Raw genomic sequence first — 15,811 nt, 5'->3', positions numbered from 1 at the left:
TTCTGGAACACCGGATAAAAGGTTGTGCACCTGTACTATCCTACACACTTGGGACAATTTACAGAGGCTAATTAACCTACAAACCTGCACATAATTTTTGGAGTGTGGGAGGAAACTGGAGCACCCGGAGAAAACCCATGTGGTCACTGGGAGAATGTACAAACTCCGTATAGACAGCACCCGTGATCAGGATCGAACCCGGGTCCCCGGTGCTGTAAGACAGCAACTCTACTCCTGTGCTGCCCCTAGGCTCTGCACAGGATCAATACAAAGATCTGCTGGATTCCACAGCCAAGAGGGAGAGTTGTATTACTCTTCATGAAAATCAATGATGGTTACGCCATTATTACACAAAGGCTTGTTGTGAACAATTGAATCATTAAAAGAAGTTCTAACATCTAACACTCCGATTCCTGTCTAATAGACTTACCAATCCCTTGATACTACCTAGTTTGTGACATATGAGGAGAAGGGAATAGGGTGCTGAAGTTAATGACCAACAGTGACTGTGCTGAATGGTGCAGCAAACCTCAAGGGATAAGTTATATGCCTTCTGTTTCCATGAAAGGCAAAAAATAACTTTATATGTTGGATATCCAAAATAAAACAAGAAAATGGTTAGAGTAATTAGCAGGTCAAGTACTCTAACGTTAGAGCACTAACCAAAATTAGAGTCATACATCATGGAAACATGCCCTTCATCCCAACTTGCCCACACTGACCAACATGTCCCAGCTACACTAGTCCAACCTGCTTGCGTTTGGCCCATATACCTCCAAACCTGTCCTGTCCATGTACCTGTCTAACTGTTTCTTAAACATTGGGATAGTCCCAGCCTCAACTACCTCCTCTGGCAGCTCGTTCCATACACCCACCACAATTTGTGTGAAAATGTTACCCCTCAAATTTCTATTAATTCTTTCCCCCTTCACCTTAAACCTATGTCCTCTGGTCCTTAATTCCCCTACTCTGGGCAAGAGGCTGTGTGCTTCTAATTGTGATATTGTCACAGTCTGCCCTCTTCTCATTCTCATCCACTTCACCTCCCAGTACTTTTCCACCGGTCCCTCCTTCTCCTCACCTGCCTGCCTTCCACTCCCCTCTCATCAGCCTAACTCTCCTTACCTGTTGCACTCAGTTGCCTCTGATCACCTATTAACCCGGTATATAGACTATCCTCACCGTTCACACAGTGCCAGATTGTTCTCAGCATTCATGCAAGACTCTCCAGCGATTTCCCGACTGCCTACACGGATTCGAACCTGCCTGCCCCTGACCATTCCGTCCTGTCGTCTTCCCGGATATCACCTCAGCCTTCTATCCCCGACCTCCTGGTTTCTGTCTGCCTCTCTCCTGGGTTGTCTGGTGTATCCCTGCAACGGTTGCTCGACTTCCTGCCTGGCTTCGACTCTCCTTTCGTCTGTCCCTCGCTGGTTTGTTTGCATCGTGTGTTGGATCTCCTGGTTACCGGATCTTCCGCTACCCCGACTACGTCTCCTGCCTGCCCCTCTTCAGAACCCTTGCTCAATCCTGAGCCTCTGTGTGAGTACAGTGTACCCATTCCTGTGTTACTACTCTGTGTTACGGTATCGTTATAAGGTTCATTACCAATTATACCTGCCTGATTCTGTGCTGCTATTGGGTCCAAGCTATACCCGTTACAGATATCTGTTTCTCTATCTACCGCTGCCTGACATGTTGAATATTTCCTGCATTTTCTGTTTTTATTCAGGATATGTGAACTGCCTTTCTTCTATGCACCATGTGGGAGTAGCCAGTATGAAAAGGTAGAGTATAATCTACCATTGAGTAGACTTGATGGGCCGAATGGCCTAATTCTACTCCTATCACTTATGACCTTATGATAGGGGTGGGGCAAGACCAAGCAAGCAATAGGTGGTACAGGTAAGGAGGGGGTGATTGGCAGATAATAGTAGGGTGGAGGAAAGAAACATAGAAATGTAGAAAACATAGAAAATAGGAATCAGCCATTTGGCCCTTTGAGCCATTCAATATGATTATGGCTGTTTACATATTGTGTTGTGCTGCAGCAAGTAAGAATTTCATTGTTCTGTCTGGGACAAATGGCAATAAAACACTCTTCAGCATCCAAAATCAGTAACCCGTCCCTGCTTTCTCCCCATATCCTATGATTCCCTTTGCCCCAAGAGCTATATAACTCTCTCTTGAAAACATCCAGTGAATTGGCCTCCACTGCCTTCTGTGGCAGAGAATTCCACAGATTCACAACTCTCTGGGAGAAAAGGTTTTTCCTTATCTCAGTCCTAAATGGCCTACCCCTTATTCTTAAACTGTGACCCTTGGTTCTGGACTCCTCTACATCTTGAGACCATTTTTCCTGCATTTAGCCTGTCCAATCCCTTTAAGAATTTTATATATTTCTATAAGAGTGGAGATAGCAATTGTGACTGGGCGATAAGTGGAGAATGAAAGGCTGATGTTACTGGATATAGCAGTCCCTGTGAAAAGCAGAAAGAGTGGGGAGTGGAAGATGTGACTGGCGATGGGATCACATTGTAGCTGACAGGAATGCTGAGGAATGGATATGCTGGATGCAGAGGCTGTTGTGATGAAAGGTAAGGACTATGAGAATTTGACTCCTCATCTCACCAAAGTAAAAGATAATAACCAGAGAATAAGGTGGTGGGTTTCTTAAATGTGTGAGCAGAGAGACAGAGGGGTGTAAAATGAGGGTAGAAGCAATAGGTAGCAAGGCAAAAAGTAAAAGTGGCAGGCAGACAAATCCAGGGCAAAAATCAAAAAGGGCCACTTTTCAACATAATTGTATAAGGCATAAGAGTGTTGTAAAAACAAGCCTGAATGCTTTATGTCTCAATGCATGGAGCATTCGTAATAAGGTGGATGAGTTGAATGTGCAGATGGTTATTAATGAATATGATATAGATGTAGTCCCAGCCAGCCGAGACTACAGCTTCGGCGGCCGGCTGGGACTACTGCTTCGGCGGCGGTGCAGCACTGGGATACCAACACGGAGTGGGCGATGCCTTACTGGGTCGCCGTGCGGTAAGCAAGCCGGACGCTGTGGCCGCCGACTCCCAACATCGTGGAGCTGGGGCTATCAGGGCGTCCAGCCGCGGGCGGCGCTGGATTTGGAGCGCCGCGGGGCCTGGGATCGAGTTTGCCGGGGTCGGAGCTCCAACCGGCGCGGCCTGAGGGCTACGAGTGCCCCGGTCTCCGGGGAGGAGGCGGCCGCTCCAGAATTTCCAAACCGCTGAGGAATTGTTTCACCCGACTCCGGTGTTCCATCTTACGGCAAGAGGGCCCTGAAAATTATCGGACTGGCTGCAAGGCCACAAATGGGCCCCGACCTCGGGTGTTTCAGAGGAAGAGGACTTAACTTTCTGGTGCCTTTCCCCACAGTGGAAATTTTTGATTCTGCTGTGGGGGGACGTTTGTGTTGAACTCTATAATGTGTTGTGTCCGTTTTCTTTATTTTTTTTAACCTTTTTCTCTGGTCTGTATGGAAGCTTATTATCTATTTTATGTAAAGCACTTTGATGTCAATGTGAGTTGACTTAAAACGTGCTATATAAATAAAACTTACTTACTTACTAGTTGGGATCATGGGGACATGGCTCCAGGGTGACCAAGGCTGGGAGCTGAACATCCAGGGATATTCAATATTCAGGAGGGGTAGAGAGAAAGGAAAAGGAGGTGGGGTAGCGTTGCTGGTTAGAGAGGAGATTGACGCAATAGAAAGGAAGGACATTAGCTTGGAGGATGTTGAATCGATATGGGTAGAGTTGCGAAACACTAAGGGGCAGAAAACGCTAGTGGGAGTTGTGTGCAGACCACCTAACAGTAGTAGTGGAGTTGGGGATGGCAGCAAACAGGAAATTAGAAATGCGTGCAACAAAGGTAAAACAATTATAATGGGTGACTACAATCTACATATAGATTGGGTGAATTGGCAGGGGAGCTGAGGAAGAGGATTTATTGGAATGTATGAGGGATAGTTTTCGAAACCAACATGTAGAAGAACCAACGAGAGAACAGGTTATTCTAGACTGGGTATTGAGTAATGAGGAAGGGTTAGTTAGCAGTCTTGTTGTGCGTGGCCCCTTGGGCAAGAGTGACCAGTGACATAATTAATTCAGAAACAAGGGTTCTGAACTTAAAAAAAGGTAACTTTGAGAGTATGAGACGGGAATTGGCCAAGATAGACTGGCAATTGATTCTTAAAGGGTTGACGGTGGATAGGCAATGGAAGGCATTTAAAGACTTTATGGATGAACTACAACAATTGTTCATCCCAGTTTGGCAAAATAATAAATCAGGGAAGGTAGCGCATCCGCGGATAACAGGGGAAATCAGGGGTAGTATCAAAATAAAAGATGAAGCATACAAATTAGCCAGAAAAAGCAGCCTACCAGAGGACTGGGAGAAATCCAGAGTCCAGCAGAGGAGGGTAAAGGGCTTAATTAGGAAAGGGAAAATAGATTATGAACGAAAACTGGCAGGGAACATAAAAAAACTGACTGCAAAAGTGTTTATAGATATGTGAAGAGAAAAAGATTAGTTAAAACAAATGTAGGTCCCTTGCAGTCAGAAACAGGTGAATTGATCATGGGGAACAAGGACATGGCAGACCAATTGAATAACTACTTTGGTTCTGTCTTCACTAAGGAAAACATAAATAATCTGCCGGAAGTAGCAGGGGACTGGGGGGTCAAATGAGATGGAGGAACTGAGAGAAATCCAGTTTAGCCGGGAGGTGGTCTTGGGTAATTGAATTGATTAAAGGCCGATAAATCCCCAGAGCCAGATAGGCTGCATACCAGAGTACTTAAGGAAGTAGCCCCTGATATAGTGGATGCATTAGTGATAATTTCTCAAAACCCTATAGATTCTGGAGTAGTTCCTGAGGATTGGAGGGTAGCTAATGTAACCCCACTTTTTAAAAAGGGAGGGAGAGAGAAAACGGGGAATTACAGATCAGTTAGTCTAACATCGGTAGTGGGGAAAATGCCATTCAGTTAATAAAGATGGGATAGCAGCACATTTGGAAAGTGGTGAAATCATTGGACAGTCAGCATGGATTTATGAAAGGTAAATCATGTCTGACAAATCTAATATAATTTTTCGAGGATGTAACTAATAGAGTGGATAAGGGAGAACCAGTGGTTGTGTTATATCTGGACTTTCAGAAGGCTTTCGACAAGGTCCCACATAAGAGATTAGTATGCAAACTTAAAGCACACGGTATTGGGGTTCAGTATTGATGTGGATAGAGAACTGGCTGGCAGACGGGAAGCTAAGAGTAAACGGGTCCTTTTCACAATGGCAGGCAGTGACTAGTGGGGTACTGCAAGGCACAGTGCTGGGACCCCAGCTATTTACAATATATATTAATGATTTGGATGAGGGGAATTTAAAGCAAGATGTCCAAGTTTGCAGATGACATGAAGCTGGGAGGCAGTGTTAGCTGTGAGGAGGATGCTAGGAGACTGCAAGGTGACTTGGATAGGTTGAGTGGGTGGGCAAATGCATGGCAGATGCAGTATAATGTGGATAAGTGTGAGGTTATTCACATTTGTGGCAAAAACAGGAAAGTAGACTATTATCTGAATGGTGGCCAATTAGGAAAAGGGGAGATGCAACGAGACCTGGGTGTCATGGCACACCAGTCATTGAAAGTATGCATGCAGGTACAGCAGGCAGTGAAGAAAGCGAATGGTATGTCAGCATTCATAGCAAAAGGATTTGAGTATAGGAGCAGGGAGGTTCTACTGCAGTTGACCACACCTGGAGTATTGCGTACAGTTTTGGTGTCCTACTCTGAGGAAAGACATTCTTCCGATAGAGGGAGTACAGAGAAGGTTCATCAGACTGATTCCTGGGATGTCAGGAATTTCATGTGAAGAAACTTTCATATGAAGACTCGGCTTGTACTCGCTACAATTTAGAAGATTGAGGGGGGATCTTATAGAAACTTACAAAATTCTTAAGGGGTTGGACAGGCTAGATGCAGGAAAATTGTTCCCGATGTTAGAGTTGTCCAGAACAAGGGGTTACAGTTTAAGGATAAGGGTGGAGTCTTTTAGGACCGAGATGAGAAAAACATTTTTCACACGGAGTGGTGAATCTCTGGAATTCTCTGCCACAGAAGGTAGTTGACGCCAGTTAATGGGCTATATTTAAGAGTTAGTTAGATGTGGCCGTTGTGGCTAAGGGGATTAGGGGGTATGGCAGAGAAGGCAGGTACGGGATACTGAGTTGGATGATCAGCCATGATCTTATTGAATGGCAGTGCAGGTTCGAAGGGCCGAATGGCCTACTCCTGCACCTATTTTCTATGTTTCTATCTGTTTGGGGGGGAGGTGGGTGACTTCAAAAGGGAAGGGTAGTGAGGAGATACAGATGAAGGATTAGTTGACCATGGTGTGTGGAGGGTGGGAGGGTGAAATAGTGAGTTCTGAGAAAGGAAAATATTTCAGATATCCATCTTGAGATGTTGTGGATAAGGATATGGATCCTTTTTGTCCAGAGCTTTTTAACACAGCGGCTGCTTGACCAGTTGTGTTACTCCAGCACGTTGGGTCTATAAACCAGCACCTACAAATCTTTTCCTACACATGTAGATTAAGTAAATGTGGGAGTCAGTGGGTTTATAGTTGATATCAGAGGATAGTTTGTGTCCTGAAATGGAGATGGAGAAATCAAGAAAGGGGCGAGAGGTACCAGAAATGGTCAAAGTGAATTTGAGGCCAGGATGGAAGGTAGCGGCGAACTTAATGAAATTAATGTCCTACACATGTGTAGCAAGAATCAACAATGCCGGTATTGATGTCGTGGAGAATAAATTGGGGAGTGGTAATGTAGTAGGCTTTGAACATAGAAAAACTTTTGAATGTATTTTACAAATTTACAAGCTGTATATCTTTCCCAGAGTGGAAATGTCAAATCATAGACAGCGTAACTTTAGTTTAGTTTAGTTTTTAAGTTTAGAGATACAGTGTGGAAACAGGCCCTTCGGCCCACCGGGTCCGCGCCGACCAACGATCCCCGCACATTAACACTATCCTACACACACTAGGGACAATTTTTACATTTACCAAGCCAATTAACCTCACAAACCTGTACGTCTTTGGAGTGTGGGAGGAAGCTGAAGATCTCGGAGAAAACCCACGCAGGTCACAGGAAGTACGTACAAACTCTGTACAGACAGCACCCGTAGTCGGGATCGAACACGGGTCTCCGCCGCTGCATTCGCTGTAAGGCAGCAACTCTACCGCTGCGCTGCCGTGACCGCCCAAAAGTTCAGAGGTGGAATGAAGTTGTACGAGGCAATGTTTTTTTCCACACAGAGAGTGGTAGATACCTCAAACACACAGCCAGGACTGGTGGTAGAAGTAGATACAATAGTGGCTTTTCAGTGGCTTAAAGATAGGCAAATAGATTTGCAGGGAATGGGAGGGCGTGTATCACATGCAGGCAAAAGGGATGACTTTAATTTGGCATCATGTTTGGCACAGGCATTGTGGGAGGAAGGACCTGTTCCTGCGCTGTACCATCCAAGTCAATCCCAGTCAATATTGGGAAAGTTAAAATTCCCTATTGGTACCTATTGCTTTTACTCTGTTCTGCAATCTATCTGCCCATCCGTTATTCTAATTCCTGCTGATTTTTGAGAAGCCAACTATAACCTCAACAAAAAGACTGTCCCTTCCTTATTCCTGAGTCCTATCCATACAGCATCATTGTCCAATTGAAGCACTGGTGCAATGCTCTCGCTAATCAGCAGCCCCACACCTCGCTCTCATACATTCCCCTCTGCCATGCCGAAGCTTCCACACGGCAGAACATTGAGATACCAATCTTGCACTTCACTCCATCACGTTTCCGTGATTGCAATAATATGATCCATGCTCTTTTCTACTTACAGAACAAATCAATTGCCTTTAGAATCACAGTCGTGATTGAGCTATAAAGCACAGAAGCAGGCCCTTTGGTCAAACTCATCATATCAAACAAATTGTTTAATTGAGCTCATCCCACTTACTGTACCTCGCCCATATCACTCCAAACCTTTGCTATTCATGTACCTATCTATGACCCTTTTAAATGTCACCATTGTACCCATTTCTACCACTTCCTCTGGCACTTGTTTCATGTAGTCAACACTCTCTGTGTGAAACGTTGGCCCTCGGGTCCCTTTTAAATCTTTCCATTCCTGTAAATCGATGCCCTCTACTCTTGATTTGATTACCCATCTGAAATGTCTGTGTGGATTCATCTTACTTTACCTAAAGGGTATGCTCCTCCTGAATGTGTATATCTCTAGAAGGTTGCCTCTCCGCTCCTATTCTCCAGGGGAAAAAGGCTCGGGATATTTCATATCCCCTTATACCTCAAACACTCCAGGCCCAGTAACATCTTCATAAATCTTCTTTGTACACCAGAATTCTAAACAGAACTCCAAATGTGGCCTTATCAATGTCCTGTACAGCTGAAACGTGATGTTCTAACTCCTGCACTCGATACCCCAACCAAATCACATGTCATCTATAGCATCCTGTCCATCTGTGTTGCCACCATCACGAAACAATGTACATAATTCTCTTCTTCCCTAGATCCTTCTGTTCTCTTTCCTGGACCTCATTATTCTAAGCCCTGTCCCAATTTACAAGTTCATTCCAAGAGCTCTCCCCAGTTTAAAAAAAATCAAACTCGTGGTAAGCACGGAGAATGAACATAACGGGAGCTCGGGGACGTCTCTTAGCGCAAACGGCAGGTACTCGGGAAGACTCGCTAATGGCAGGTAAGCATGGGAAGACTTGTGAAGGTTTTTCAACATGATGAAAAATGTCCACAAGAACCTCGAGTACCGACGAGTGGCCATTACCATAAATCTCCGAGTTCGAATCAGGGCAAACTCGGGAGAACTCTTGGAATGAACTCGTACAGTGGGACAGGGCTTTAAGTCCTGCCCAGTTTTTTCCTACCAAAATGCAACACAGCACATTTACCTGAATTAAACTCCATCTGCCATTCCATGGCCCACTGGCCTAGTTGATTAAGATCCTACAGCAATTGTAGATAATCTTCATCACTGTTCATTATACAATCTACTTTAGGTGTCATCATGGAAACAGGCCCTTCGGTCCACCGAGTCCTCATCAACCAGTGATCCACACACATTAACACAATCCTACACAAATTAGGGACAATTTTACACTTATACCAAACCAATGAACCTACAAACCTGTACATCATTGGAGTGTGGGAGTAAACTGAAAATCTCAGAGAAAACCTATATGGTCACGGGGAGAACATTCAAACTCCATACAGACAGCACGGGTCTCCGGTACTGCAAGCGCTGTAAGGCAGCAATTCTACTGTTGTGCCACTGTGCTGCATAACTTATTAACCACTCCTCTTATACTCACAGCCAAATCTATATTACTAAAAGTCTGATCTTGACCGCTTTTGGCCCACTGTGGTGCGATTTCCGAGAGAACGCCGCCACCTACGGCCGTCATTTTCGGCCACCTCGTCGCTCAGAGCCCAAGTCCGCCTTCCTGGACCAGAGGATTTTTCCCATTGATTAAAAATCAGAGATATATTAATGTTTTTAAAACATTTGCCATTCTCTCTGCTGCCCCTGCTCGAGGGAGGGGGAGGGACTATAAAACCAGGAAGTGGTGTGCCTCACTCAGTCTCTGCAAGATGGATGAAGCCAAAGTGTCACGTCTCTCTGAGCTCTGAATAACACTGAACACATGTCTACTCAACTGTGAGTCCCCTTAATGTGTTTGAAAATGAAAATATGGTTGGTTTGAAGTAAAAAGGCACTGCCTGCAAATGTGGTTTGGGTGCTTTGGCTTGAAGTTGAAAGGCACTACTTACTGCAAATGGTGGCTTGGGTGCTTTGGCTTGAAATTGAAACATAGGCTGTACCTGCCTTCTCTCCATACCCCCTGACCCCCTTAGCCACAAGGGCCTCATCTAACTCCCTCTTAAATATAGCCAATGAACTGGCCTTGACTACCTTCTGTGGCAGAGAATTCCAGAGATTCACTACTCTCTGGGTGAAAAATGTTTTTCTCATCTTGGTCCTAAAAGACTTCCCCCTCATCCTTAAACTGTGACCCCTTGTTCTGGACTTCCACAACATCGGGAACAATCTTCCTGCATCTAGCCTGTCCAACCCCTTAAGAATTTTGTAAGTTTCTATAAGATCCCTCCTCGATCTTCTAAATTCTAGCGAGTACATGCCGAGTCTCTCCAGTCTTTCTTCATTTGACAGTCCTGACATCCCAGGAATCGGTCTGGTGAACCTTATCTGTACTCCCTCTATGGCAAGAATGTCTTTCCTCAGATTAGGAGACCAAAACTGTACGAAAGGCACTACTTACTGCAAATGGTGGTTTGGGTGCTTTGGCTTGAAGTCGAAAGGCACTACTGCAAATCCACTTACTTCCTGTTTGCACTGTATATTGATTTTATATAAAACGCTACCACTTACAGCTGTGATTTTTGGCCATTTTTACTCAGTCCCCCTGCGCCCAGCAGGTGCTGAGAATTCTTCCCATCAATGAAAAATAAAAGTGTTATTAGTGTTTAAAAAATGTTGAGAATCTCTCATGTCAATCACACCATGAAGGCCACACCTTTTCCAGTCGAAGGGGAGGAGTTATAAAACCCGGCGTGTGGGTGTGGCTCGGTCTCTGCATGATGGGGGAAGGAAGAGGTCACAACTCTGGGCTGTGAATCAACTGAACACACTGAATGTCTACTGAACTTTGAGTTTTGTGTGGTTTTATGGTGGTTTCACCCTGCATGAAATGGTATGAAGCTGCATTTGAATTTGGTGGCCTTGGACCCTGCTTGAAATGGAATGAAACTGCACTTGAATTTGGCAGCCTTGCACCCTGCTTGAAGTGGAATGAAACTGCACTTGAATTTGGCGGCCTTGCACCCTGCTTGAAATGGTGGGAAACTGCACTTGAATTTGGTGGCCTTGCACACTGCTTGAAGTAGCAGGAAACTGCACTTGAATTTGGTGGCCTTGCACCCTGCTCAAAATAGTAAGAAACGGCACTTGAATTTGGTGGCCTTGCTCCAACCTTGAAATGGTAGGAAAATGGATTTGAATTTGGTGGCCTTGCACCCTGCTTGAAATGGAATTTCAAGGAATAGCCATGAGTCAACTGCCAGCCCACCAGCCGTGAGTGAGCTTCCAGCAGATCAGGCTTGACGGACTGAGCCGCCACCCCAAGAACCCATACCAGCACTCCAGAAAGCCCCCCCACTGGCCACCAATATTGGAATTGGTGGAGAGGTGGAATATTGTGTTGGGGGACCTGCCCTCCCGTGTAAACATGGGACCCAACGGGTCCCACTTAGTCTAGTATTTAATATAAATTGGTAATATAATTTGGCGTATTGTGTTCAGTTTTGGTCGCCATGTTATAGGAAAGATTTTGTTAAGCTGGAAAGGCTGCAGAGAAGATTCACAAGGATGTTGACAGGACTCGGGTGCCTGAGCTTTTAGGGAGAGGTTGAGCAGACTTGGACTTTATTCCTTAGGGCGCAGAAGGATGAGGGTGATCTGATAGAGGTGTATAAAATCATGCGGGGAATAGATAGGATAAATGTAGTCTTTTACCTGAAATAATGGAACCAAGAAGCTGGGGATATAGGTTTAAGGTGAGAGGAGAAAGATTTTATAGGATTGAGACCCAACCTTTCACACAAAGGGTGGTAGGTATATGAAAGTGGTAGGTATATGGAACAAGTTACCAGAGGCAGGTACTATAACAACATTTAAAATACATTTGGACAGATACATATATAGAAAAAGTTTAAAAGAATATGGGCCAAATGCAGGCAGGAGGGACTAGTGTAGATGGGGCATCTTGGTTAGCGTGGGCAAGTGGGGCCAAACGGCCTGTTTCCATGCTGCATAACTATGTAATAAACATAAGCGGACCCGGCACAAGCCTTATGGTTCAACCACTTATTGCAGGCGTCCATTCTGAGAAGCAACCCTCTATTATCACAAGCTCTTTCCAACCTTCCAGCCAATTGTGAACATAGTTGGCTGGCTCACTCTAGTCCCCATGTGCTACTTTGATAAAGATAATGATCACTGCAATACCCTCATCAACCTTTTGTTACCTGGTCAAAAAACTCAATCAAACTGGTGAGGCACAATTTCCATGCACAAATGCCACAAATCTTTGCCTTTCCAAATTCTATCTCTCAGAAACCCCTTTAAAGTTATCCACCACTGATGACAGGCTCTAGTTCACAAGTTATAGGAGTAGAATTAGGCCATTTGGCCCATCGAGTCATCTCCGACATTCAATCATGGCTGATCTCTGCCTCCTAATCCCATTTTCCCGTCTTCGCCCCAAAACCTTTATCACACGTTCTAATCAAGAATTTGTCTATCTCTGCCTCAAAAATATCCACTGACTTGGCCTCCACAGCCCTCTGTGGCAACGAGTTCCACAGATTAACTACCCTCTGATTAAAGAGGTTCCTCCTCACCTCCTTTCTAAAAGAGTGTCCTTTAATTCTATGACCTCTGGTCCTAGATTCTCCCACCAGTGGAAACATCCTCTCCACATCCACTCTATGTCTTTCATTATTCTGTACGTTTCAATGAGGTTCACTCTCAACCTTCTAAACTCCAGCGAGGCCCAGTGCTGTCAAATACTCATAATATGCTACCTATTCATTCCTGGAATCATTCTGTATACCTCCTCTGGTCTCTCTCCAGAGCCAGCATATCCTTCCTCAGGTATGGGGCCCAGATGTGCTTACAGTTCTCCAGATGCAGCCTGACCAGTGCCTTAAAGAGCCTCAGCATTACACCTCTCATTCTCTCTCTTGCATTTTCTTAAATCGAGGCCCAATATGAGTCACCCTTCAGTCTTCCAATGTCCCACCTGCGGCTAATGATAAAAAGAATGAAGTTGCCTTTCTTCTTTTTAAAGAGAAAGGACACAATGAAAAGACGCTACTCTCAAAATGTACAGAGGTAACCAAGACTGAGATATTAGTTTTGCAGCCGATTCCACGGAATGACAGACAACTTGGCATTAGAATGCAATGCAGAATAATAATGAAACATGAAATAAGCTGCCTGTACCATGTTGTCTGTAGACAGGAGGCTTTCTGTAGATGTTATCTGCTTTCCCCTCGGTTTCTGAAAAAAAAAGAAAGATTTAGCAAGAAGGGATCCTGTGTGTTGAAAAATAAAACAAAGCAAAATTATTGGCCAGAATCCATTTTTAAATATAAAAATCGAAGCATAGTAATATTTCATTCAGGTTATACTTATTATCTGAAATACTAAGAGTATGCCAAATTACAGCCTCTATAAATGCATAAAATGTTATGACTAAGATCTAGAGATTACAGCGGTTGGATTATGGTCTTTGATTTCATTCCACAAACTCGGCTATTGAGCTCAACATTTTATCATTATGCACTGCAATAATATTTATATTTCACTTTCAGTGAAGACATGTCTTGTAGCTTACTTATGCAAGAACACAGAAAGATCAACGCTTTAATTAAAACATATGTGTACCTTAGATCTGTCCATCTTACTGGTAAGTCTGGGATGGAGTGATTAAATACTTACATTTATGTACAATTTTAAATGAAACCTAGCAGTTCCTGTCTCTCATTACTGACACCAGTTTCTCTTTGAACTGCTTATGTTTTCCAGGCACTTGTACAGTATAGGTGCTTGACAAATATATATATTTTTTCCATTGCATCTCAAGAAAATCATGTTTAAAAATTATCACCAGAGGAAGTTTGATGCCTCACATTTAATGTGGCACAAAATTATCCCATACTTTTATTTTAGAGTTTCATCAGTGCTGTGATGAGCGAATATTAAATAATTTAATGGAATTTGGGGACTGTCAAATGGGATTAATGAATGCTTGGCATTGGACAACATTGGACAAAAAGCTTGTTTCCACTTCATAATTATTTTATTTTAGTGTTAACTGCAGCTGGTGGGAAAAATAAAACTTACCTGTTCACTGATTCCCGTAGGAAAGGAAATCTGCCTGTCTGGCCTAAATACCACTGAAAATGGACAGAAATCTAGATGACAGGAATTGTTGCAGCTTCTAAAATAAAAGCAGAAAACACTGGAAATACTCAGTTCTGTTTATTTTTCCACAGATGCTGGTTGACCTGCTGAGTGCTTCCAGATGTTTTTCTGTTTTATTTCAGATTTCCAGCATCAACAGCTTTGTTTTTTGGTTTCTTGAGCAGTTTCAGTTGACTCACTCAGTTGTATTAAACAATAGAATATATATTTTATTTTTTTAAATACCAGACAACCCATTAGGTGCCAAATACTAATCAGGATACAACATTCAACAAAGGCAAATCCTTGCCCAAGTCAACAGACCTTGTAAAAAGTTTCTAACATTTAGTATTTGAACCAAAGTTGAGAGAATGATCCCGTAGACACTTTAACCAACAGCCTGGCATGATTATATACAGGTTTCTACTTCCAGTTGATTTCACAGACTTCACTACCACCATCTTTTATCTCAAAGGCAGGACTTAGCAATCAAATGTTAAAACAATGATAAAGAGAGAGGAGGGAGTGACTTGAAGAGTTCATAACTGCAGAGCTCATGAGGTCTTATGGTATCAGGTTAAAGATAGGTGTGGGGATTTCATTCTGATTATCACCTACCAATCATTCTCGGTTAATGAACAATATTGCTACAACTTTCATATCACTTGAAATAAATTTTGGTAGCAAGAAAATAGACTACACTGGAAGGGAAACTTCGATGTGAGGACTCATGACCACCAACAATGATCGGTTTGATGGCTTATCCCTGAATTATACATCTGAGGGTCAACGTACAAGTATGAAGGAAATAGCAACCCAACTTTGCCATTACTGGTTAACCTGCCTCTGAATCCCGTGGCCATGAAAATATTGACAGCTGTCACCATCATAACCATCTAATCCCCTTATGCTGAGGGTACCTCCATCACGTTGCGGAGTACTGGCTTCATGCTAAAGTGGGTAGAATCAGAACCAAAATGCAGCTCAAATATGGTCAGCTTTCCACCACCAGCAGCAGAACTGCCTTCCATTGCATTCTCTAATATCATGGTCTGGCACATCCTTCATTCTACCATTACGATCAAGCAAGCGACTGATCTTGGTGTACAAGGAATGCAGTGAGGTTTCTACATTCACTTGAGTGCTATCCAGCACAATTTAAAGCTGCTGTAAAATAAACTAGATTACTGGCATTAGATTACAGCAGCATAACACATATACATTAGACAACACAGGTGGCTGGCAGACCAACCTCAACGGACCCATTACAGCTCTCCTGACTTCCATGAAGCCTGCAATTGTACTTTTTAACATGCTCTTCGCTAAAGAGGTATTTATAATGTCCCTTTAACCCGACGGGTAATATGTTTGGGAGGTAGGAGGAAAACAGAGGACCTGGGGAAACTCTCAAGGCTATCGTGAAATGGCAGCCGGTGAGGTCAAAATTAAACCCCAGTCGCAGACACGTGAAGCAGCACCATTAGTTGCCCTGAACTAATCTGATATAATATCTCTCCAAATTCCCCATGCGGTTCAGTTAATTCCTCAATAATACAAATGACACATTTACTAGATCGCTTACCAAATATATTAATTTGGGCAGCGTCTGTTGCAGAGTCATAGAGTGATACAGTGTGGAAACAGGCCCTTCGACCCAACTTGACCTCACTGGCCAACATGTCCCAGCTACACTAGTCCCACCTG

The 15,811-nt window shown here is 43.7% G+C and overlaps 1 protein-coding gene across 1 annotated transcript in view; it reads right to left on the bottom strand.

The window, feature by feature from the left end:
- Window positions 1–15,811, bottom strand: part of LOC129697257 (actin-binding LIM protein 2-like) — a 143,406-nt gene that overhangs the window by 63,118 nt on the left and 64,477 nt on the right. The window contains exon 11 of the mRNA XM_055635654.1: window positions 13,145–13,201. Coding sequence (XP_055491629.1) covers window positions 13,145–13,201 — 57 coding nt within the window. The remainder of the gene's footprint in view (window positions 1–13,144; window positions 13,202–15,811) is intronic.

Source organism: Leucoraja erinacea, chromosome 1, assembly GCF_028641065.1.
Source record: "Leucoraja erinacea ecotype New England chromosome 1, Leri_hhj_1, whole genome shotgun sequence".
Classification (NCBI taxonomy): Eukaryota; Metazoa; Chordata; class Chondrichthyes; order Rajiformes; family Rajidae; genus Leucoraja; species Leucoraja erinaceus.
The sequence above is the reverse complement of the archived record's forward strand: the minus strand, read 5'-3'. Positions and strand labels throughout refer to the sequence as shown.